Here is a 25,836-nt window from a genome sequence, read left to right as displayed (position 1 = left end):
AAAGTTCTTAACCTGAAGCACTATTTCTGGGTTAGCGGAGTCTGTAACCAGAAGTGTATGTAATCTGAGGTACCACTGTACATACCTATATCTATCTTTTTCATTATTTGGGGCTTCATTAATTAAAAGCTAAAATGAATAAAAGTTGCAGGTCGCTGCAGTTTTTATCCTACAAGGCATCGAACTGGTGTTTCCTAGGACATGCAGAGCAGGGAGGGGACTCAAAAGTTTGACAGCGCCACATAACCCAAAACGCCTTTGCTGTTCAGCTCCAGAGTCCCTTTGCTGTTCAGCTCCAGAGTCCCTCTGCCAGTCCAAGACCTTGGCATGCCCTCCTTCCCAATCATCTCTCGTGTGCTTTAACTGCCGCGTGACAGCCAGGCTTCACCTGTTGAACTACTGGCTGCTGCTCTGCCCCCCCCCCCACACACACAGAGAGACAGAGAGTGAGAGTGAGAGAGGTGTGTGCGCGAAACCCTGAAACCCAGCCAGGCGCAATCCGGGTTTAGCTGCCCCAGCCCATTTCCTCTCCCACCCTCCTTAAGGTGTAAGGCTGGGCGCGCGCCGGGGCTGATCTCGTCTCGCGTTCCGCGTGGATCCCTTCCACGGGGACCCCCCCGGGCTCCTTCCCGGCCGCCCCGCGTCCTCCTCCAGTCCTGCGCAGTTGCAGGAAAGGGCTGGAGAAGCGCTCCGGCGACCAATTGCGGCGCTGAGAGGAGGGGCGCCCGCCGGGGATCGTGCCCGCCTCCCGGGCGGGGCGCGCACACCAGCCGGAGAGGGACGGAGGGAGGGAGGGACGGAGGGAGGGATGGAGGCTGATCGCTGCGCGCCCGGCTCGCCGCCGCCGATCGCCTCCTCCTGCCTTCCCCCTGGCGGCGGGCAGGCTGCCGCCCCTACCGAGCCGCCGACGTGGCCCCCGGACCCGGATCGCCCCGTGCCCGCGGAGCTGCTGGAGTTCGACGACGACGAGGACCTGGAAGTGTTCAGCAAGGTAGAGGAAAGGGGGATCCCTCTTTCCCCGGCGTTCCCGGGGAGCCTGCCAGCCCCCTTGGCTTCCCTGGCGGTGGGGTGGGGGCAAGCAGAGCCGTCCCCCGACGGGACGCCCCCGCTCTCCTCCCCACCTCCAAGCGCAAGGCGCTCCACCCAGATCGCGCCGCCCTTTGCCCTGAAGTTGGCCGGCTGGGAAGAAAAAGTTCTCTTTCTCTTTATTTTTCCCGCATCCACCCCTCCAACCCGACCAACATGCTTGTGATGAGGGGACCGGGACAAGAAGGGCAGGCGACCCGCCCCGTCCGGGCCCCTCTCTGCCTCGCGCCCTCCTTGTCGGTGAAAGGCTGTGGGACTCCGAGAAGTTTTGCCAAGCGCTCCTCCGCTCCGCCCGCATCAGCAGGGAAGGTTAGCATCCCCGCCCTTGGCAGGAAGGCGAGAAAGGGGCGGGGAGACAGCGCCGCCCACGGAACCACGAGGCTCTTCCTCTCACGGTCGTGGGTTCGAGACCTACGTCGGGAGAAAGATTCCTGCCTCGCAGGGGGTCCCTTCCAACTCTACGATTCTAGGTTGGGTGTGCAGGTTTCCTCTTGGTGCAGGGCATCACTGAGTCTGCTGTTGGCATAAAGAGTGACCTATGCCTTTGATTTTCCCAACCCACAGGGATGAGGAACTGGTGTCTCCAGGATCCCTGATTGGCCATGCTAGGTGTGGCTGAGGGTCATTGGAGATTAGAAACATCAGGATGGCCAAAGGAGATTTCCCACCCCACCCCATTCCTGACGTGGGGGGGGGGGGTTAATGCCTCAGAACTCTGAAAGTGAATTTGGACCCAAGCAAACTTCAGGCATCCTTTTCGGAACAAAAATTCATGTTGCCCTGATAACCCTTCTTAAGACTGCTCAGCCATCACAGCCCATGGAAGTGGCGAGATGTCAAGCTTTCCTTTTCTGGCCTGTTGGTGAAGATGGTTATCAGGGCAGTTGCATGCAACCCCGCTTCTGACACTTGTTTGCACCTGCAAACGTTTCAGGGCGGATATAGGCCACATGCACATCATACCTTTAAAGCGCTATGGTACTACTTTCAACAGTCCCCCAAAGAATTCTGGGAAGTGTAGTTTGTTAAGGGTGCTGAGAGTTCTTAAAGGTAAAGGGACCCCTGACCATTAGGTCCAGTCGTGACCGACTCTGGGGTTGCGGCGCTCATCTTGCTTTACTGGCTGAGGGAGCCAGTGTACAGCTTCTGGGTCATGTGGCCAGCATGACTAAGCCGCTTCTGGCGAACCAGAGCAGTGCACGGAAACGCCGTTTACCTTCCCACTGGAGCGGTACCTATTTATCTGCTTGCACTTTGACGTGCTTTCGAACTGCTAGGTTGGCAGGAGCAGGGACCGAGCAACGGGAGCTCACCCCATCGCAGGGATTTGAACTGCTGACCTTCTGATCGGCAAGTCCTAGGCTCTGTGGTTTAACCCACAGCGCCACCCGCGTCCCGTGAAAGTTCTTAGAAGGCTCCTATTCTCCCCCGCCCCCAACTGCAGAGCTACAATATAGCTGTCAGTTTTTCTTGCCACAGAACTCTGGGAATTGCAGCTCTGGGAGGGTATTAGGGGTGTTGTAACAACCCTCTTCTCCCTTTACAAACTACACTTCCCAGAATTCCTTGCAGGAAGCCATGATTGCTTAAAGTGCTTTAGCGCTTTAAATGTATGATGCGAGTGTGGTTATAGTTTCATTTCCAATCAGTGCACATCCCATAACTTTTTATACCACAAATATTCCGGTTTTATTTTTTATTTTCCCCTTGCTTTTGCTGTGCTATAGTGCAGGAATGCCCCACCAGATGGCAATGATGTGATAACACTGAGAAAGCATTCAGAACAACTAATAAAATGAAATGATGTGTGGATGACCCAGTATAAATTCCCCACCAATGTGCGCTATTGTTGTGTCAGTTACATGTTGCAAAAGATACCTGTAAACAACATAGGTCAGGAGGGGTTTTGAAGGATACTTTATACTTGCCATGAGACTAGTGTGGAAAGCAGACTTCTTGTGATGACTAATTTTCTCTTTGCTTTAATAATTGGTGGTGCTTATCACATTTATCAGGAGCATCATGTTGTTTCTCCATATCTGGTAGACATGAGAGGAGGGTGTGGAGACTCTGCAGTGTCCCTAATTTAGGCCATGAGTTCTTTCAAATAATCATACTTTGTAAATAATAATAATAATCTCACCCATCTGACAGGGTTGACCCATCCACTCTGTGCGGCTTCCAGAACATATAAAAACATAATAAAACATCAAACATTAAAAAGCTTCCTTATACAGGCCTGCCTTCAGATGTTTCCTAAACATTATATAATTACTCATCTCCTTAATATTTGATGCGGGGGCATTCCACAGGGTGGGCGCCACCACTGAGAAGGCCCCTTCTCAGGTTCCCTGTAACTTGGCTTATCGCAGTGTGGGAGCTGCCAGAAGGCCCTCGGAGCTGGACCTCAATGTCCGGGCTGAATGATGGGGGTGGAGACGCTCCTTCAGGTATACAAAGCCATTTAGAACTTCTGATAACTCATGGTCTTTCCCAGCAGTTGAGTGTGGAAGAAATGGGATTATTCCTTTTTTTCTGGTGCAAGTTATTCTCATGAAAGGGATGCGTGACTTACCCAAGACCAGGCACAGGCAAACTCAGTCCTCCAGATGTTTTGGGACTACAACTCCCATCACCCTGACCACTGGCCCTGTTAGCTAGGGGTCATGGGAATTGTAGTCCCTAAACATCTGGAGGGCCGAGTTTGCCTATGCCTGCCCAAGACCATTGAGTGATCTTTTTGAGCTTATTCCAGGATTAGAACCCACCTCTTCCTAATCCACATCCCACCATTCTCCATGGTGTTGTAGCAGGGATCCACAAATCTTGCCGTTTGGTTCACTAATCAGCCGTAATTTGTGGCCACCACTGACTGCTTCTCTCTCCCAAGTCTGGTTTGCAGCCAGAAATATGGGGTACAGGAAGGATGCTCCATCGTGCTCTGGGCTTTGAAGCAAGCAGAAGCTATTACAAATCTCTTGTGCTACTCCCACCTGTTGTTTAGTCGTTTAGTCGTGTCCGCCTCTTTGTGACCCCATGGACCAGAGCACGCCAGGCACTCCTGTCTTCCACTGCTTCCCGCAGTTTGGTCAGACATATGCTGGTAGCTTTGAGAACACTGTCCAACCATCTCATCCTCTGTCGTCCCCTTCTCCTTGTGCCCTCCATCTTTCCCAACATCAGGGTCTTTTCCAGGGAGTCTTCTCTTCTCATGAGGTGGCCAAAGTATTGGAGCCTCAGCTTCACAATCTGTCCTTCCAGTGAGCACTCAGGGCTGATTTCCTTAAGAATGGAGAGGTTTGATCTTCTTGCAGTCCATGGGACTCTCAAGAGTCTCCTCCAGCACCAGAATTCAAAAGCATCAGTTCTTCGGCGACCAGCCTTCTTTATGGTCCAGCTCTCACTTCCCCTTCATGGATCACTGCCTTGCCGTAGTGAAGGGGCTTGAATAACTCAGACAAGCTTTGAGCTATGTCGCACAGGGCCACCCAAGGTGGACAGGTCATAGTGGAGAGTTTTGACCAATTGTGATCTACCTGGAGCAGGAACCGGCAAGCCACTCCAGTATCCCTGCCAAGAAAACTCCATGGACAAAGACATCAGGCATATAAAAGCTTCCACCTACTTGATGGCTAAGCACAACTTCACGAAGCACCTGCCTTCCCTCCTTGCAGTTTAGGAAAGGGTTTCTTTCATGCACTGCCATTTGGAAGAGGAGGAGAGAGTCTTGGAGTGGCTTCTGCCTGCTCCATTGACCATAGTGATGTAATAGATTCCCTGCTCCACAATAGGACTTGAGTGATGGGGGTCTCTTAAGTTTCATGGAAAGGGAGCATATGGATCTGAAGAAGACTAAGCGAGGAGCAGGCAACTCCCATCTCATGCGGGGGTTATGTTCTGAGGCACCACACATGCAGTGAAACTGTGTATATTTGAAACGCCATTGACAGATCCTGCAAACACCCTCTGTTCTTAACCTGAAGCACCACTTTAGCTAATGGGGCCTCCTGCTGCTGCCGCGCTGCCAGAGCACGATTTCTGTTCTCATCCTGAAGCAAAGTTCTTAACCCGAGGTACTATTTCTGGGTTAGCAGAGTCTGTAACCTGAAGCATATGTAACCTGAAGCGTATGTAACCCGAGGTACCACTGTAGACAATACTGAACTTGATGGACTAGTGGCCTGACTGTGTTCCTTCCTAAGGGTTATAGCCTGATGCTTTGTATTATTGTTGTTATTGATACTTCTTTAGTCAGTAAGTGAAATTGTATACCAGCCTTCATCTGCAGATCTCAGAAATTTGTATACAGTGGTACCTTGGTTCTCAAACTTAATCTGTTGCGGAAGTCCGTTCCAAAACCAAAGCATTCCAAAACCAAGGCGCACTCTCCCATAGAAAGTCATGCAAAATGGATTAATCTGTTCCAGACTTTTAAAAACAACCCCTAAAGCAGCAATTTAACATGAATTTTACTCTCTAATGAGACCATCGATCCATAAAATCAAAGCAATAAACAATGTACTGCAGTCACACAATCAATCAATCAATCAGTAGTTGAACAGGGGTCCACACCGTCACTAAAACAAAACAAAAGAGCCACAAATACAAAAACGCATAATAAATAGCAAAAACAGACAGACCCCAGCGTAACACTCAAAACGAAAGCGTACCACTCAAAATGGAGCACATTCGGCTTCTGAAAAAATTTTGCAAACCAGAACACTTACTTCCAGGTTTGCAGTGTTTGGGTTCCAAGTTGTTTGAATACCAAGGTTGGCAGGAGCAGGGACGGAGCAACTGGAGCTCACCCCATTGTGGGGATTCAAACCGCCAACCTTCTGATCGGCAAGTCCCCTTTTCCAACAAATTTAAGGCATAATAAAACATTAAAAACTGCCTTCAGATGTCTTCTTAAAGCTGCATAGTTATTTATCTCTTTGACATCTATAGGGAGGGCACCACTGCCGAGAAGGCCCTCTGCCTGGTTCCCTGTAACTTCATTATCTCAATGAGGGAACCTCCAGAAGGTCGTTGGAGCTGGACCTCAGTGTCCAGGCTCAAGGATGGGAGTGGAGACGCTTCAAGTATACAGGGCCGAGGCCATTTAGGGCTTTAAAGGGAAACCTAGATGAGGCCAGAGTGTTCCTTTGTGTGGAAGAGCTGTGTGTGCATAATTCAAGGATAGAGTCCCTTTCAGTGTGCTCCAAACCTGTGGATGGCAGGCATGTGTGTAGCGACCAGACGCATTGGTATGTGTGGTGGGATTAGTTCACATTACCCACAAACCCTTTGCACAGTCGTGTGTGTGTTTGTGTAGGGTCATGTTAACCCTGGTTGTCCAAGTAATTGTCTATGCTTTAGGGCAGGAGAATGGGAAATATTGAGAAAAGAGTGGAAGCTTGTAAAGGCAAGCCTGTCAGTTGGGAAAGGAGCAAAAACAAAACCCTAAAGAGCCATGTGGCAGAAGAAATTTGAAACCATGAGCAGGATATTTATGACCAATGGCTGTCCTGAAGCAGGAAGTTTGTAGAAGACTTCGAACCGTTCGCATGGCCAGAGTTAAAGCCATTTGGGGCTTGAGAGAATTTGCAATCAGAAGGTGGCACCTTGGAACACAAAATAATTACGTTACTTCCATGATCAATCTGTGAGGTAAAACTGTTCCAGGCTACTGTAGTTCGCCAGTTACTGGTTCAAAACCAGCTGTTTGAAATGGCAAACATTCAACCCCTGCTGCCTTTCTACAAATTAAGCAGAAGAGCATTCACAGAGCAGCTGTAGGAGACGACACACATTTTTCATTCTTGAAAACCCGTGTTCACAGATCTGTTTATGACAGAAATTTATGGAGTGAAAAATCCAAATGTCAGCATCTTAGATTTGACTGCTAGATTTGCTCCTGAATAGACGCCTAAGAGGCATTAATGAATCATTTATGAATTGTACACTTCTCCTAATGTTTAAAAATACATCCGGCTAATGCTGAAATAATATTTCTGCTTCTGCTTTGTGTACAGAATCCTCTTTGGGTGGCGATGGGGTAAACACTGGAAGGCAACAATTTAATACTTGAATATGCTGATTCCAAAGTCCTTCAGAACAGGAGCAGATTCTGTCAAGTGAATTTGGGGGAAGTGGATGGGCTGAAATAGGTGTGTGTGTGAGAGAGTGAGAGAGAGAGAGAGAGCGAGAGCGCTTCATTTCTTCTCCTTAGCCATCCCTGTGCCCACTACTGCAAATCACACCCTTCCCCACACTTTGAACAAACTTGTGTGTTGCACACAAGGAGTCCCAGATTGTGAGAGCCTCCATAGAAATTAATAGGAACCTTCCCCATCTTGGCATTTTGCAGATGCATTAGACTACAGCCAGCATTCAAAATTTGGCAGGCTCCAGGTGCATTTTGCCCTGGCTATCAGCCACTTGCGACCCAGTGAAGATTTCCAGGTGCTAGGATGGTGACTGACATCTCCATTATCTGGAGGTGTGTGCCTGGGGATCCTTGGATCTTCACTGTTTTCACACACTAATACCACACCCTGTGATATTTTATCAGTTGTCTTTTATCTGCACAATCGGAATGAATTTCAGGAACCAAAATGTCGGAATGAATTTCAGGAACCATTTGGCACCTAGCTTATATATCTGAGTTTCTAACACTGACTACAATACCCATCATCCTTGACCGTTGACCATGCTCACTGAGGCTGATGGGAGTCGCTAGCTTCCCATCTTCACTAAGTCTTCACTAAGTTTTTTAGCCATTCCTGTGTCAAAATACCATTTTCTGATATTGGTACACTGTGGTATAGCGATATTGAAAGGGAAGCAGCCTTCTCATTGTTTCCTGGTCAGTATTTACTTTTTATTTTATTTTCATAAACCGGTTTTTACGAACATTAATAAAAGATTTCCTATGAAATCAATATTAATATGAAGGAAATTCCTCCGTTTCCATGCCCCGTCTATGTATTCATCTGCAAAGTTTGCTGCCTAACCAAAACATTATTTTTCTAGTGCATGAGTACCTGGAGGTAAATTGACTTCATATATCATTTTTCACAGCTTGCACAATGGAAATAAAACAGCTCCCTAAATGGTGAAAAATGAGAATCTTAAAACTGTCAAGTGTAATAATCCAGATTATTACTCAAAGCATAAACATAAAGCACATGTGATTTTAGCAACTACCTGGCTGTGTGGCCTAATGGTGCCCCTGGTGTTTAGAAAGCTTGGAAGGTGCCTTGGAAGATAATAATGTAGGCCATCACCCTTTGTCATCATTCCTGATAGGCATTAGATCCCCGGACTTTTATATTCTGTATAAAGAACTTGGACTAATATGTTTTAAAAGGTTACAAAAGTGCTCTGCAGAGGGCTGCTTTTATGGTTTATCTGTGTCAGACATCTGCCTTGAAATCTAGCTGGCACCGGGGAACAACTTATGCCAATTTATCCCTTTTCTGCTTTTGGAGCCAGTGTGGCTCTGCAGCTAAGAGTATATATTATGAAATTTAAAGTTACCAGTTTAAATTTCACCTCTGCCATAAACTCACTATGTTGTGTGTGGCTTTAAGCAATTCTTTCAGACTTAGATCACCCATCTGCAGGATACGAGTACAATGGTACCAAAGGTTACAGATGCTTCAGGTTAAGAATGGACCTCTGGAACGAATTAAGTTCTTAACCTGAGATACCACTGTATATGAAACTTATATACTTAAAGGCAGTGCTGTTTTTCTAGAAAAAGAGGTGCCGGAACTCACTATGAATTCCCTTGTTTCTCTTACAGTGGCAATGGCACCCACCTGACAGGTGCCGGAACTAAGTTCCGGCAAGTTCCGGCTGAAAAAAGACCTGATTAAAGGCAGTAAGGAGTTTGATGGTGAAGCGCTCTAGGCATGCATATGTAAGTCCCATTTTCCAGCACCCTTAAACTACAGTTCCCAGGCTTCTTTGGAGGAAGCCATATGCTCGAAAAGTATGGTGTCAATGTGCCCTTGGGCAGAAGGAAGTCATGAGGGTGGTTCAGAGGTTATTTGTGGCACCGGAACGGCCAGAAGCCCTGCTGGTTTTGCGTCCGTCAGGTTGGAAGGTAGAAGAGCTGGAAGGGGAAGAAGCATGCCAGTTCCAGGGTTCATTCTGGAAGCCGGTCGGGGGGAGTATGCAAAGCCACCCCAACACTCAGAACTGCCCCCACATTTCCTCTCTACCATTGGAGGGCTGATAGCAGAGGAGCAATGTGGGTGGTTCTTTCCATGTGTCTGGGATGGGCCTCCCTTTCCACCCACAGAGAGGGAGATCCATAATCTCCTATGGCCTTTGGAATGCCATCTCAGGATCATAGGATTGTGCCCAAAATGTGTTCTATCCATGTCCTGAATGGGGTAACTGTGCCCCTGAAGGGCCAGGTATGCAGCCATTTTGGACTCACAGCTGTCCCTGGAGGCGCAGGTTAATTCTGTGTCTGGGGAGGCTGTCTACCAGCTCCATCTGGTATGCAGGCTGAGACCCTACCTGTCCGCAGACTGTCTCGCCACAGTGGTGCATGCTCTAGTTATCTCCTGCTTGGACTACTGCAATGTGCTCTACGTGGGGCTACCTTAGAATGGTGACCTGCAATTAATCCAGAATGCGGCAGCCAGACTGGTGACTGGGAGTGGCTGCTGAGACCATATAACACCAGTCTTGTAAGACCTACATTGGCTTCCCAGGACATTTCCAAGCATAATTCAAAGTGTTGGTGCTGACCTTCAAAGCCCAAAATGGCCTTGGCCCTGTATACCTGAAGGAGAGTCTCCACCCCCATCATTCAGCCCGGACACTAAGGTCCAGCACCGAGGGCCTTCTGGCAGTTTCTTCACTGCGAGAAGTCCCTCCCATCAGATGTCAAGGAAATAAACAACTATCTGACTTTTAGAAGAGTGTTTTTAATATTCTGTTGGGAGCTGCCCAGAGTGGCTAGGGAAACCCAGCCAGATGGGTGGGGTATAAATAATAAATTATTATTATTATTATTATTATTATTATTATTATTATTATTATTATTATCATCATCATCATCATCATCATCATCATCACTGAAGTTGAGCCAATAAAAATATTTAAGTTTCTATTCCATTACCCCCCTCCTTTGTGTGATAGCAGAAGACACATGCAAGCTGATGGGTTTGATAAACTGCTGCAAATTACTAGTGAAAGAGCAAATCACTTTTAAGTAATATTAAAATTAAGCAGACCCACCTGTAGGCTTACAGTTTAAAGACACATTGCCAGGGGGGCAGGATAGAAAAATAAAGGGTGGGGAAAGAGACTGAAGGCTAGTAAGAAAATTCCAGGGTAAACAGATGATGATGATTTATTATCCATTTGATGTAGATTCTACCTTTTCTCCCAAAAGAGTCCAGGGCTAACATACGGCATTATAAATACTGGAACATAACTAAAAGTGTTGCCAAAAAAAAAAATGTTTAAAGGTTTTAAACCCACTTTTGGTATAGATATCTAAATTTCCAAACTGTGCTCCCATTGCTAAATATAAAGGGTTCTGTAAGGTTTAGGTTTTAGATTGGAAGCTTTGCTGTACAAGTGTCATGCAGTAGCAGACAAAGAAAGATGAGACCGTAGATCTAGATAAGGAAGACCATGGAAATACTTGGAAGTAAGCATAAGAGGCTTAGTGCAAAGTCGACAAGCAGGAGAAAGCTGGTGAATGGAGTGGTACAAAGGAGTAAGTGATCTGAATGATGAGAGGGAGGTATCATGGTAGTGAGGACAGTTAAGGCACAGCAGAGAGGTTTTAGTAGGAAGGCATCAAAACTTACAATAATTGAGGGGTGAGCTGTGCCAAATGGGGCTGTTGGGCATAGGCCAGACTCTGAGGGGGCTGAGTGGATCCCCAGGGAGAGAATCCCAGCTGGGCAGGGGTGGGGAGAGAGGTGTGGCCTTTTGGGGAATCCCTCCATCTGGGGTGCTAGTAGGAAAATCTCTGGAGGGGCTCCCAGGCTGCCTTGGCTTCTCCCATCTTCTCAGGAATCTCTGACTCATCCTGGAGAGGGATCCCTAAAAAGGGGGAGTTTCAATTCCTCCCAGCCTCTGTTCTTCCCTGGAAGCTAAATTCCACCCCCCTTACCATGCCCAGGGCAAGCTGAAGCTGCTGCTGCATTGGAGGTTGAAGGATCCAAACACAGGACACTGCCTTATGTGGAGTCCAGCCATGGGTCCACCTGGGAATCTACAACTTGTTTTAGATTCTGAGCTCCTCAGGAATGATGAGGCTGAATCTGAATGGAAGGAGGAAGGTGGATGGTTGACCCGGGTCAGGTTGTTAACTGTGCCCCTCTCTACAACCTCTGAGATTTCCCACCCAGGACCCTTCGAGACATCTGGAGAGACTCTGATACCCAAGTCTGAGCTCATCTGCTTGCTTGAAAAATATAAATACAGAGATGTTGGTTGTCCAGGAGAAATTGAAAGCAGGCAATGGAGAAGACGGCCAGAATTGTCGGGGACCATGTGTAGTTTCATTTGGAATAACAAACCACTTAAATGACTGGATTGTGGAATCTGCTACAGTCAGTGTACACAACTAACTTCACATCAACAAAGAGAAACCATCGCAAACAGGAAATACTGTTATGTACTGAACATAACAGAAACCATTTAAATGTATGGAGTATGGAAAGAGTGAGAGTGGAACATTTAAGAACAGACTCACACAGGAGAAATTATTTAGATGAATGGAAGGCTGAAAGGGTTTCAGTCAGGGTTGACTTCTTCACATCAACAAACTTGCACATGGGATAAACCATTTAGATGCATCAAATATGCAAAGAGCTTCAGGGATCAGAACTTATTGTATGTCTACGAACTCTTACAGAGACAAACAGAAAGAGAAGTGTTTTTTGTTTTGTTTTTCGTATTTTCCTTACTTACCATCAATGAACTCACACGGGAGAAACCAGATAAATGTTTGCAATGTGGAAGGACCTTCAGTGGGAAACCCATAGAAAGCATCAATGGGCTCACACAGGGGATAAACCATTTAAATGTATGGAGTGTTAGAATACTGCTTTAAATGTATACTGCAGATGAGGCCAAAGACAAGGCAAAAGTCTGCACACAGAGACAAAAGGAAAGAGCATTTTTTTAAAAGTACTTGAAGAGAGAAACAAACAAACTACATTATCTATAACAAGAGAAAATGATGCTGAAAAATATGTTGTTCCATGATAGAAGAAAGATGGGATATAGACGTAAGAAAATATACACCCAACCCAACTGTTTTGCCAGTCAACTAATTGTACTTAATACCTAGAAGATTATGCACATCTCAATCTACATTTTAAAAAAACACAGCAAAAACATCCTACCAGTTCAGTTGGGCTCAGATAAGCATCACGATACATATTGGGGAGTGAGCATCCATATACAGTAGTACCTCGGGTTAAGTACTTAATTCGTTCCGGAGGTCCGTTCTTAACCTGAAACTGTTCTTAACGTGAAGCACCACTTTAGCTAATGGGGCCTCCTGCTGCCACCGTGCCGCCAGAGCACGATTTCTGTTCTCATCCTGAAGCAAAGTTCTTAACCTGAGGTAAAATTTCTGGGTTAGCGGAGTCTGTAACCTGAAGCGTATGTAACCTGAAGCGTATGTAACCTGAGGTACCACTGTATTAAGATACAGCTGTGGAAGGAGGGTTTTTGGTGAGAAACTGACATAGGGAAAAGATTGAAGTATTTTGGTCCTGATCAAGTTTGGGAATGGGCCTTGTGGCTGCACTTTATAAACAAAAAAGATGTGATCTGCCTAAGCATTGTTTTGGATGACATGCATAAAGTCACATCTACTGTGACCCTTATTTTATCCATGTTGCATATGGCATGAGAGATGGTAGTTCGTTGAAGGACATCCCATGTGGTTTGTGTCAAAGGTGAAGAACTGCACCAGGGACTTCCTAATCTATGGATCATTCCCTTAGCCACACTGGTTCTCTAACTCTAATCCTAGAGAGGCAGTGATTTGTGTTTGTGGGACAGAAAAGTTAAAAACAACCACTCAATGTTCAATGCAAAGAAAGGCTCCCATGGCACCTCAGGGAGTTTTTCGGGATGCAAAGTCACCTTTTTGTGTGACTTTAGCAATTTATATCTTTTAATGATCTGCCAGGAAAAGAAGCATGGAATACTGGTACTTTAGCCATTGTAAAAATGTGGTTTCCAGTGCAAAGTTAAGCTTCCTTTGTACAATGGGGTTCTGTTGCTCGAAAAGAAACAAAAAGGCAGAGATGCATGACCTTTGGAAATCAGGGAAAGCACCACAGTCATCCCAGACTTGAAGGGCATTTTCACGGCAATAAAAGCTATTGTGCCTTGCTGGTTGATTGATATGTCTTTTTCACCCCTTTTGCTGCTTCATTGATAACTGAGTAGCCAGTTTTCAAGGCGATTGCCATTGTGGATCTGGGTGTTGCCTGACAATAAAAAAACAGCTAGTTGAGACTGGTGTGCCTGCAGTAGGGGACAGGGATGCAATGCTGGAGAAGTGTTTTGAGAAAGTCTGAGAATAAAATATTTTATTGTATATGGAAAAAGCATTTAACCAGAGAGAAGTGAGTCAATAATTTAATCTTCAAGTGTTAATGGCTCCCATTAAAGGTAAAGGTAAAGGTACCCCTGCCCGTACAGGCCAGTCTTGACAGACTCTAGGGTTGTGCGCCCATCTCACTTAAGAGGCCGGGGGCCAGCGCAGACACTTCCGGGTCACATGGCCAGCGTGACAAGCTGCATCTGGCGAGCCAGCGCAGCGCACGGAAACACGGTTTACCTTCCCACTAGTAAGCGTTCCCTATTTATCTACTTGCACCCGGGGGGTGCTTTTGAACTGCTAGGTTGGCAGGCGCTGGGACCGAGCAGCAGGAGCGCACCCCGCCGCGGGGATTTGAACCACCGACCTGACGATCGGCAAGTCCTAGGCGCTGAGGTTTTACCCACAGCGCCACCCGCCATTAAATCACACATTGAGCCATCTTACAGTGCCATACAAGACCCAGGCTGGAGAATCCTTGCTCCTGCAACTGTTGCTGAGCTACAGCTCCCATCAAGCGTGGCAAATGGCCAAGGAAGATGGGAGTTGTAGTTTAACAACATCTGGAAGGCTAAAGGTTCCACAGACCTGCGTTGCAGCAGCATCGGTGGCGGACTTTGGGCTCTCAAATTTCAGCGGTGCCCTGTGCAATGCTAAAATCTGGCATTCCACACCCCACTCCATTCTGCAGCATTGTTGTGGACCCCCCCCCCCCCGCAGTGGGGCACCCAGTTGGTGGCACTACCCTAAAACTACCTCTGCCACCATCCAGTTCCCAGCGGTGGCTCCTCCTCCAACTGTCACCTCTCCACAGGGGCCTCTGTTAAACCCTGAGGTGAGCGACAAGCAGCAGTTACAGCCTCTTCTCAATGTACAATGGCCTTTTCTATTAATATTGTAAACCCTTGCACTGCTTGGATTCAAGCCGAGATAATTCACCATTTGCTTACTTTCCATGACATTCAAAAATAGCTGCCTAAGGTAGGAATGGTTCTGGTTAGTACTTGTCGATGCCCCCTTTTCCTCTCAGTCTTGAAGACTGATAGGGTCATGATTATGATACATTCCTTTGGATTATGGTGAAAGCTCCACAGATGAGGTACAACCCTTGGCTATATTTTAGCCTCACAAACTATGACGAATCAATGTGTCAGGGAACTGCCATCGGAGCCAGAGGGAGAGGGAGGGCTCCAGAGGGATTACGGAGAGCGTCCCAGGAGGGAGAGAAGCAGCCCATCTTTTGGGGAGGGAAATCAGCGTAGCACCAGTGGAGAAGGGGGGCAGATGGGGGAATTGGCGAGGTGGCTCCATGACTCCTTGCCGGAGACCAGCGGGGAGAGCATGGGTCCTCCCCTGCCCACACCCTCCTTGCGCAGAAGGCTTCCGCGCAGGGAGAGTAGGCGGAGACTAGGCGTCAAAGAGCTTCTTTGCTGGAAGAAGTTCAAGAACGCCCACTGACGGATTCTGCCAGCGACTGAGACAGCCACGGGTGAGTGGCTGTCCGGACAGAATAGGGTTCACCCAGGTAACTCAGCCAGGTGTGGCGACGACTTACGCACGAGCAACCCCTAGAACCATTACACAATGATATAATATAGGAGTCACTACTACCTCTGAGGACAACAAGTAAGTTGTATCATTTTGGTGTAAGTGGCAATTCTTTAAAATGCCTTGTTTTGTCCACAGGATGCCTCCCTCACCGAGATCAATTCATTCAGTCCTTTGATGCCCACATCCCCGTCTTCGATGATCAACCAGTACAAATTTGACGATGAACCAGAATTAAAGGATCTTTTCATAACAGTTGATGATCCGGAAAGCCACATCACTGCCCTAGAGACGTTCATCACCTACAGAGTTGTTACAAAGGTTAGTTTCTTATTGCCGCAAATTTCCGCTTTGGCCATTTAAAGTAAACTTTGCAGCTGGTAATAATAATAATAATAATAATAATAATAATAATAATAATAATAACAATAATTTATTATTTATACCCCGCCCATCTGGCTGGGCCTCCCCAGCCACTCTGGGTGGCTTCCATAGAAAGCAAAAATACAGTAAAATATCACACGTTAAAAACTTCCCTGATGTCTTCTGAATGTCTTCTGAATGTCAGGTAGTTGTTTATCACTTTGACATCTGCTGGAAGGGTGTTCCACAGGGCGGGCGCCACTACCGAGAAGGCCCTCTGCCTGGTTCCCTGTAGCTTTGCTTCTCGCAATGAGGGAACCGCCAGAAGGCCCTCGGCGCTGGACCTCAGCGTCCGGGCAGAATGATGGGGGTGGAGACGCTCCTTCAGGTATACTGGACCGAGGCCGTTTAGGGCTTTAAAGGTCAGCACCAACACTTTGAATTGTGCTCGGAAACGTACTGGGAGCCAATGTGGTACCGACGTCGCAGGTGTTGTGTGGTACTTGGCGAGAAAGAAGCACGTGTGTTCCGCTTGCCTTAGAGCAGGGGTTGGCAAGGTTTACATCGCATGCGCCAGTTCACTCCAGCGGAGATCTCTCCGTGGGCCAGATTGCACGTGATTTCGCGCATCTGCGCAGACGCGATTTCTGGTGCAGACACAATTTATGGTACAGCAGAAGCGAGTCCCCATGCCCGTTTAGCGCAGCTCATGGGGACCTTAGGTTGCCTACCCCTGCCTTAGAGGAAGCCAGATGTTGTCAGACTATAGCTCCCATCATCCCTCACCACTGGGACTGATGGGAATCCGAGACTTTACCTGGGGGGCAGCTACTCCTACCTGAGAGGGCTTTCGGCTTGGGCTTTCCCAACAGCCATGTGACAGACTTTTTGAAATAAGAATAATGTTGAAGGGTTTTTTTACCCCCAAATAAGGGGGGTTTCAAAAGCTGTGTGTGATATAGCATGTGATTCTGCTGTGGGGGGGGGGGAGGGAATGGTCAGCAAGAATGTTGATTGCACAAAATTGGAAGACTGGAGAAATACCAAATAAAGAACAATGGCAACAGAAGTTGATGAACTATGCAGAACTGGCAAAAATGACAGATAGGTTAAGAGAAAAAGACAACAGTGACTTTGAAAAAGAATGGGAACCATTTATATTATATTTGCAGAAACAAAGAAAGTCAATAGACTTGATGGCAGGATTTAAATAAACATTCACAATATTAGTATTAGAAAATGTTTAGAAAATAGTGAAATATTATAGTGTATTTAATTTTATTTATGATGTTATGTTATTAATAACTTTTTCTGTTAGGAGATAGCAAAGTGGGTGAAAAGAGAAACAAACCAGAAGTAGAAGTTGGGGGAAGCCCTGGAAGGAAGGGAGGGAGGAATATATAATAAATGTTAAGAAATTGAGGTGTATGTAATGAATGAAAAAGAAAAATGAATTTAAAAAAAATGGTCAGAAATCCCATGGGGTGTCCTGGCCAAAGCTATTTATATGAATGGAAAGATAACAAGGAAGTGGTTTGGCAAGGCTCCCTGCCAGTTTATGATAGTTACCTTCTGCATACATACACACAAACACACACCCCTACATCTATATCTACAGTTCTACACACACATATTCCTGCCTTGTGATTATGCTTTATAACCTTTCACAGATATTTCTCCTATACACACACACACACACGTTTGTCTGGCAGTTACACAACAATCTTAAAATGAGGGGTGATGAATATAGGAATATATTTGTGGCTGCACTGAAATGCACTTTGCCCATTTTTAAAATTAAAAAAACCATACAACTAGTCAGTTTTGAAGTCTCTGAGAAGAGCTGAGTTTCTAAGGACCAGCTTAGATAATAGAGTTGGAAGGGACCTCGAGGGTCATCTAGTCCAACCCCCTGAAATGCAGGACTTTTTTGCCCAAATGTGGGGCTCAAACCCAAGGCCCTGAGATTAAGTCTCATGCTTCACCAACTGAGTTATCCATCCACTGCTTTGAGTGCTTGTTTTTTTTCTTTTCTCCATTTGTAAATGAAGTAGAGGATAGGCAGCTTGATCTTATGCATATTTGCTTGGAAGTCAGTCCAATTGTATTCAAGGGGGGGGGCAGCAAGGAGCTTGTTCCCCAGTGCACAAGAAGATGCCACCCATTTTAGATTCTTCTCTGCAGGTTCTTCTCAAAAGGCTACTTAAAGCTTAGATGTCTTCAGAGCATGCTGTAAATACAAATTTGGCAAACTTCCTGTGCCAATCTGTGCTGCAGTAAGACTGAATGATGTCATGAACCTAGCTCATGCTCAGAGTCATGAATTGTAGTTCTGCTCTGGCTGTGTGCAGTTCTTCTGATACAAAAGGACCTCTGTGCCAAAGCGGAAGTCCCATTCATAGTGGCTACTCAATAATCATGCACTGTTTGCTTTTAAAACACTCATTCTCTCCGCCAAATAGCCATTATACACCATGAGTGCCTGAAGGCCTTTTCGACATATGCATCATTTGACTGTCTTCTATATGTTTTCTAGACAATGCGTGGTGAATTCGACTCCAGTGAGTATGAAGTTAGACGACGCTATCAAGATTTCCTTTGGTTAAAGGGAAGGCTTGAGGAAGCACACCCAACTCTCATCATTCCCGTAGGTCTAATCAACTCTTGTTTTGTTAGGCAGAAAGCTGCACATTGGATGTGCTAAACTGATTTCTTAAGAGTGATAAGTGGTAACTGTTCTTTTTCTGCAGTGTATCCTCTCCCTCGTATTTGTTCTAATAATGAAACCACTGCATATTTTATTTTGACTTGGTTCGCATGTAACACTAAACCATGTTCTAATGTTTTGAAGATAAGCCAAAGTGAGCCTTGGGCTTGTACACTACCCCCCTCCTCTCACCCTTTGAGCCTCTGCTTTTATTTTAGATGAATCACAGTTAGAATAATGCAAAAAACTCAAAGCTTAAATGAAAGCAAGCCATGCCAGAGGAGGAGGAGAATGTGAGCCCATTGAATCACTTAGCCTCATTCTTGTGACACTATAAACTATGGTTTTGGGTTACATCCAAAGCAGACCTATATTTTTAGAATGGCTGTTTACATATACATGCACTTATAAAACTGTGTTTTCCCTTCCATTATCTTTCTGCCTTAGCCATTGCCTGAAAAATTCATAATGAAAGGAGTTGTGGAACGATTTAATGAAGAATTCATTGAAACGAGAAAGAAAGCACTGCATAAATTTTTAAACCGGATTGCTGATCATCCCACTTTAACTTTTAATGAGGACCTTAAAATTTTTCTTACTGCACAAGCCTGGGTAAATATTCTTTTTTTATTTTGTTCTGGTGATCATAAAAGTAAGATTGGTCAAGTCTGACCAAAATAGGTACCTATCTAACTGGGTTAGGATGAATTCAGACTATTCCTCCTCCTTTCCCCCAGGATTGTAATTGGGGAGAGGTTGTGCACTAACTTCAGACACCTCTTTTCTTCTCCTGCACCCTTCCACGTTTTCTGCAGACCAAAACTGAGAGAAAGCAGACAGAGAGAACTCCCTGTTTGCTCATTCAGAGCAAAAGATCTCCTCCTTGCTTCTGTCCAGATACAGTCCAGATCAAAAATACCCTGTTGCGTTTACCCTGTGTTTTCGTTTTTTATGGAATATTCAGGGAAAGAGCCTAGGACCTTAGGAAAGCCACTATGAAACAACACATCTTCTCAGAAAGCTTAGTTGGAGTATCAAAATGCACATACACCCCTCCGTTATGGGAATGCCTTTGAATATTTATAGGCACCAGTTTATTTTTACTTAAGTGGGGGTTATAGACAAAGCCATGCTTTTAAAGAAGTCATTGAAAGCACTGGACAAAACAAGGAACACAAGAGCAAAAAGACACGAGAATTGTTGTTGTTGTTGTTGTTGTTGTTACAGTCATACCTTGGGTTACGAATGCTGCGGGTTGTGCGTTTTTGGGTTGCAAACCGCACCAAACCTGTAAGTACCGGAATGGGTTACTTCTGGGTTTCGGCGCTTGTGCATGCGCAGAAGCGCCGAATCGTGTCACACACGTGCGTAGATACAGCGCTTCAGACTGCAAACGTTGCGGGTTGCGAACATGCCTCCTGCACGGATCACATTCACAACCAGAGGTATGACTGTAATAGGTAATAGTTATATGCTTCTCATCTGATTGGGTTACCCAAGCCACACTGGGAGGCTGCCAACAAATTAAAACACAGTAAGACGTCAAACATTCAAAACCTCCTTATACAGGGCTGCCTTCAGATGTCAGATAGTTGTTTATTTCCTTGACATCTGGTGGGAGGGTGTTCCACAAGGCAGGCGCGACTACTGAGAAGGCCCTTTGCCTGGTTCCCTTCAACCTCACTTTTCACAATGCAGGAACCGCCAGAGGTTATACCTTAGTAGAGTGTGAGTTAGCAGATTAATTTTGGCATCAGCGATGGGAACAAAGGTTTATCATGTTTCATATGGACTGTGATGTGAACTTGGGTTTTTACTACATCTTTTTTTTTTTTAAGTACGTAAACAACTCACCCAAGTCAAAGCTTGATTTCATCCCTTAATTTTTAGGAACTTTCATCTCACAAGAAGCAGGGGCCTGGTCTGCTCAGCAGAATGGGACAAACTGTCAAAGCAGTCGCGTCGTCGATGCGAGGAGCGCCTGTGAAGAACCGCCCAGAAGCATTTACAGAAATGATGGACCACGTGGAGGTGTTTAGCCAGAAAATCAATCTGTTGGATAAAATCTCTCACCGAGTCTACAGGGAAGAGAGAGGTTGGTGGAAAAGAAAGACAACTTTCTTGGCTATTTCTGGTGGGCTTCCAGATTCTTCCTCCTTTCTGGTTTCAGATTCCCCACAGTATGGCAGATTAGAATCCAGCCTCTGTTCCCCCTCTAAACTTCATGTATACCAATATGATCTCCATTTTCTGACTAGGGATGTTTAAGTAATCAAAATGGTACTAGTCACACACAAGAAGGGGATATCAGGAGGCTTGGAGGAGCCACAAGTTTTGGAAAAGTAGTAAACATATTTAGAAAGCCTAGGGTTGAGGAGGCAGAATCGGTCCAACGAGGACCGAGCATGCTCAGTGCTTGCAGAATGCTGACTAACTATTGAGGGTGGGTAAATAGTAAACCTGGTGGGAGGGTGATGGAATGGAGTAGCTGGAATTCTAATCAGTGAGACGCCACGCTGCAACATTTTGCTGCAGACCCCACTTGTCCCAAATAGAAATTAAAGAACTATCTGCCATGAACTCAAGACCAGATCTTGGGGTAATTATGTGTTCCTCACCTGTCAAATGGGACTGAACTGGTTTGCCTGTGACCACATCTTGTCACAAACATTTTGTAAAAAAATATTATTTTAGAAACGGAATTTAAATGCCAATCCCTTCTCTTCTCTCCTTCCCCCCGTTTTAAAGACTATTTTTGTGAGCTGAAGGAGTTTGGCCCCATCCACACGCTTTGGTCCGCATCCGAAGTAGACCTGGCGGACACGCTGAAAGGGGTGGCAGGCTGCATCGACAAGTGCTGCAAGGCGACCGAGAAACAGATGGCAGGGCTCTCCGAAAGCCTCTTCCCTACGCTGCACGAATATGTGCTGTACAGTGAAATATTAACGGTAAGATGGAACGGGCACTGCGTTGATTCATCTATCATGGACTCTTGTTTTCAACACCCTTCCTTCTGATTGCATTGCTGTAGTGTAAGCGGCCTGTCAAATGACTGCAGTCAGTGTGTTTTCTTAGCTGGTGTTGGCAATGCAGTACTTTGGGTAAGGGCAGCAAACCTGGTGCTCTCTAGGTGTTGCTGGACTATTAGCTCCCATCAGCCCTTGCCACTGGCCATGCTGGCTGGGGTTGATGAGAGCTGGAAGTCCAACAACTCCTGAAGATCTGGCTACCCCCTGGCTTAAGAGACTGAGCATCTGGCCTTTTTATTCTGCATCATCATAAAAACAATATGCCTCCTATTTGACTGGGTTGCCCCTGCCACTCTGGGCAGCTTCCAACACATTAAAACACCACACAGTAAAGCATCAAGCGTTAAACATAGAGGGCTGCCTTCATATAGGGAGTCTTTATTCCCTTGACATCTGGAGGGCTTTCCACAGGGCAGGCGCCACTACCAAGAAGGCCACTGTAACTTTATTTCTTGCAGTGAGGGAACTGCCAGAAGGCCCTCAGAGGTGCTGGATCTCAACTGAATCACAGGGGTGGAGATGCTCCCTCAGGTGTACAGGGCCGGAGCCGTTTAGGGTGGGCCTAATGTCCTTGATGGGACGTGGGTGGCGCTGTGGGTTAAACCACAGAGCCTAGGACTTGCCGATCAGAAGGTCGGCGGTTTGAATCCCCACGCCGGGGTGAGCTCCCGTTGCTCGGTCCCTGCTCCTGCCAATCTAGCAGTTCGAAAGCACATCAAAGTGCAAGTAGATAAATAGGCACCGCTCTGGCGGGAAGGTAAAAGGCGTTTCCATGCACTGCTCTGGTTCGCCATAAGCAGCTTAGTGATGCTGGCCACATGACCCGGAAGCTGTACGCCGGCTCCCTCGGCCAATAAAGCAAGATGAGCGCCGCAACCCCAGAGTCGGTCATGACTGGACCTAATGGTCAGGGGTCCCTTTACCTTTTTACAACCTGAGCATGAGATGGCAGGGCTCACAGCATTAGCCCTTCAACAGATCTTGCTTCCCCGTTAAGTTTCCAGGCAGTTCCCTAAATCCAAAGCAAGGCAAGCATCTGTGTCTCTTCAGCTTTAGACTATTGGTTTTCCAGCTCTTTGATGACCTGGCATTCAGCCAGGTGAGAGGGGAAGCCCCACACATTTGTCTCTATGGCAACATGGCCCACTCCTCAAGATGCTAATGGGGTAAGGCCATTATCTTATGGAGAGGCTGGTTTGACCAGTCCCTCTACTGCAATCACAGGATTGGTTGGGGTCCATGGATATAATCCAGACCACCTCCCAGTCCTGAGTGGTTCTGAGCTCCGAAAGCAAACTTTATAGGTAATAGGGTGCTGATGAGTTGTCAGTATCCAGTGAGTCCAGCATTGCATTGTCTGCAGTGCTAGAGTTTTTGTCCTGAGAACCACCTTGAGACCTGCAGGTATAGGGTAGTATATAAATTTAACTAATTATGTGCTGTAAGCCAACCATGGGACGCGGGTGGCACTGTGGGTTAAACTACAGAGCCTAGGACTTGCCAATCAGAAGGTCGGCGGTTCGAATCCCTGTGACGGGGCGAGCTCCCGTTGCTCGGTCCCTGCACCTGCCAACCTAGCAGTTCGAAAGCACGTCAAAGTGCAACTAGATAAATAGGTACCACTCCAGCGGGAAGGTAAACGGTGTTTCCGTGCGCTGCTCTGGTTTGCCAGAAGCAGCTTAGTCATGCTGGCCACATGACCCGGAAGCTGTACGCCGGCTCCCTCGGCCAGTAAAGTGAGATGAGCGCCGCAACCCTAGAGTCGGTCACGACTAGACCTAATGGTCAGGGGTCCCCTTTACAAGCCAACCATATATGCTGTAAGTCGCCCAGAGTGGCTAGGGATACCCAGCCAGATGGGTGGGATATAAATAATAAAAAATATAGTTGTTGTTTAATCATCATCATCATCATCATAGCAACAACAACAACAACAACTCATCATAAACGCCTTCCTTGTTCTCTTACAATGGCAATGGTCCCCACCTGTGAGGTGCCAGAACCGAATTCTGGTGAGTTACGGCTGAAAAAAAGCCCTGGTTGTCCATATCTTCGAGTTTCCTATGAGCAAAATCCTTACCTTTGTTTCAAGGGTGCTGTTTTCTGTTGCCATAGCATCTTGAGTGGAAAACTGCCTTCACCTCCTCACTTTCTCACCTCTTAAAGGTTGCCAGCCTCAACACCACCTCTGATGTACAATTTCTCTTGAGCAGCAATGCACAATAACTGTTTTCTAGCTAGAGAAACTCAGGAGCAAAAGATTATTTGGAAGGTGGGGCAGAACTTGTGGGTCTGCAGCTCAGAGTAAAACGCCCTTAAACTCCAGTGGCATGAAGAGAACTTTGATGTGTCTGTTTTTCTCTGAATCACATCCAGTACGCTTTCATCACAACTGAACCCCCTCTACTTATAGGGTACTTACTAGGAATGGCATAGCGTTTTCAAAGCGAAGGGGACAATTTGAAAGCTCCATTCTGCCTGCAATTTTGTGTGTGTGTGTGTGTGTGTGTGTGTGTGTGTGTGTGTGTGTGGTATACTGTATATTCTTGTGGCCAATCTGATTGTGCAGCTATCAAAGGAAAATTGGAGGTAGAAGCCTCCACAGCAGTAGAGGAAAAATTGCTCAAAATATATGGCATCTGTATACAACTTGGCAGGATTCACTTGAGAATGTAGCCCTGAATAGCCATTTTAGGCATGGGGGGGGGAGTGTTTGCTTTGAAGCAGCTCTGCTGCTGTTACTCAAACTTTCCTTATACATGTTAGGGGACATGGATATCAGGGGAAGGTTCTGCCGCTCCGTACCGCCCTGTTGGTTTGGATTTTGCCCCAAGTTAGCCCCCTAATGCGGGTGGGACGCGGGTGGCACTGTGGGTAAAACCTCAGCGCCTAGGACTTGCCGATCGCATGGTCGGCGGTTCGAATCCCCGCGGCGGGGTGAGCTCCCGTCTGCGGTCCCAGCTCCTGCCCACCCAGCAGTTCGAATGCACCCCTAAGTACAAGTAGATAAATAGGGACCGCTTTATAGTGGGAAGGTAAACGGCGTTTCCGTGTGCTGCACTGGTGCTGGCTCGCCAGAGCAGCTTCGTCACGCTGACCACGTGACCCGGAAGTGTCTTCGGACAGTGCTGGCCCCCGGCCTCTTAAGCGAGATGGGCGCGCAACCCCAGAGTTGGTCACGACTGGCCCGTACGGGCAGGGGTACCTTTACCTTTACCTTAGCCCCCTAAAGTGCCTCAAAGTATAAGCACTCTGCAGAGATTAAAAATAAGGCAGTCACAACCCATGTGCTTACAGTCTAATGAATGTGATAGATAAGGAAAAGGGGATGAGGAGGGGAGAGGAAAACAAAGGCTGGAGCAGCGTGTTCTTTCTGGAAGGGATGAGGGAAGGAAACTCCCTGCGCCATTCATTTTCAAGACGATGGCTGGAGCCAGGTTGGTCTCCTGCTTGCCATGGCAGTCTTCCCAGGAGACTTTGGGTGCAGCTTCCCTGCGGCCTTCGGTCTCTTCTCTGACGGCAGAGGCCAAAATGTGCTTCCCTTCAGCTTTGCACTCCCTGGGAAGCTGATGGTTGGAGCTGGCTGTTGTTTTCTTCTGACGGGGGTGGGGGAAGCTTTGTGAAATTGCTTCTTGTCTGTCCAGTGGCTGGGATCAAGCTGCTCTCCACTGTTTCTCCTGGGAGGCAGCCTCACAGTAGCTTTTAGTCCCCTGTCCAATTGATGGAGACAGAGTATGCTGCCATGTGATGTATCCTCAATGGATTTGTCTAGTGCTCATTTTAAAAAGTTCAAGTGAGCAGCCATTATCACATTTTTTTTTTTTTTGGCAGCAGATTCCTTAAATTAAATATGCATTGTGTACTTTCCTTTATTTGTAGTGAATCTGCCAGTTTCATAGAACAAGAGACAGAAATGTCTGTATCCACCTTCTTCCAAGTTTCTAATGAAAATATTCGTTGGGAGCTCCCTTTCATAAGTTATTTAACTGGATGAAACATTGCTCTGTTATATGTATCTCTCTCTCTCTCTCTCTCTCTCTCTCTCTCTCATTCTTTCTCTCTCTCATTCTCTTTCTCTCCTGTTTTGCAATTCAGGGGGTTTTGAAAAGAAGAGACCACATACAAGCAGAGCTGGATTCCAAAGTGGACGCTCTATATAATAAAAAGGCAGAAAATGATCTGGTGAGTATGCCAACCATTGCTAAATAATAATGGGGTACTTCTTGCTGTAATTAAAAAATTGATGCAGTCGCATCACATAACTGTGCTATTGAAACATGATGGCAAAGGGCTTGCACCAGGGCACTGCCTTCCTGGGATGCATCCCTCTAGCTCAGTATACTGTCAAATTTTACTGGATCACTGACAGAGATCTTTCCTATAATTTTTTTAACTGGAAATAGCTAGGGATTGCGCCTACAGATCTACAGCTCCTGCCCCAATACTCTTCCAAATACAGGGGTACCTTGGTTCTCAAACTTAATCCGCTCCAGAAATCTGTTCCAAAACCAAAGCGC

The 25,836-nt window shown here is 46.5% G+C and overlaps 1 protein-coding gene across 2 annotated transcripts in view; it reads left to right on the top strand.

Moving 5' to 3' along the window:
* Positions 1–793: 793 nt before the first annotated feature.
* SNX7 (sorting nexin 7) overlaps positions 794–25,836 on the top strand; it is a 45,471-nt gene continuing 20,428 nt past the window's right edge. Inside the window, exons 1-7 of one of the 2 annotated variants that reach the window (XM_081866037.1) lie at positions 794–991; positions 15,359–15,541; positions 18,120–18,230; positions 18,738–18,902; positions 20,181–20,385; positions 21,039–21,238; positions 25,415–25,501. In XM_081866037.1, coding sequence (XP_081722163.1) covers positions 809–991; positions 15,359–15,541; positions 18,120–18,230; positions 18,738–18,902; positions 20,181–20,385; positions 21,039–21,238; positions 25,415–25,501 — 1,134 coding nt within the window. In that variant the 5' untranslated portion in view covers positions 794–808. Of the gene's footprint in view, positions 992–1,227; positions 1,396–15,358; positions 15,542–18,119; positions 18,231–18,737; positions 18,903–20,180; positions 20,386–21,038; positions 21,239–25,414; positions 25,502–25,836 lie in introns of those variants that run through there. The other variant, XM_081866038.1, reaches the window with a different exon arrangement.

This window comes from Podarcis erhardii (genome assembly GCF_964252035.2).
Source record: "Podarcis erhardii genome assembly, chromosome: 6".
NCBI lineage: Eukaryota > Metazoa > Chordata > Lepidosauria > Squamata > Lacertidae > Podarcis > Podarcis erhardii.
Note: the sequence above shows the minus strand (reverse complement) of the source record. Positions and strands in the feature narration are given on the sequence as shown.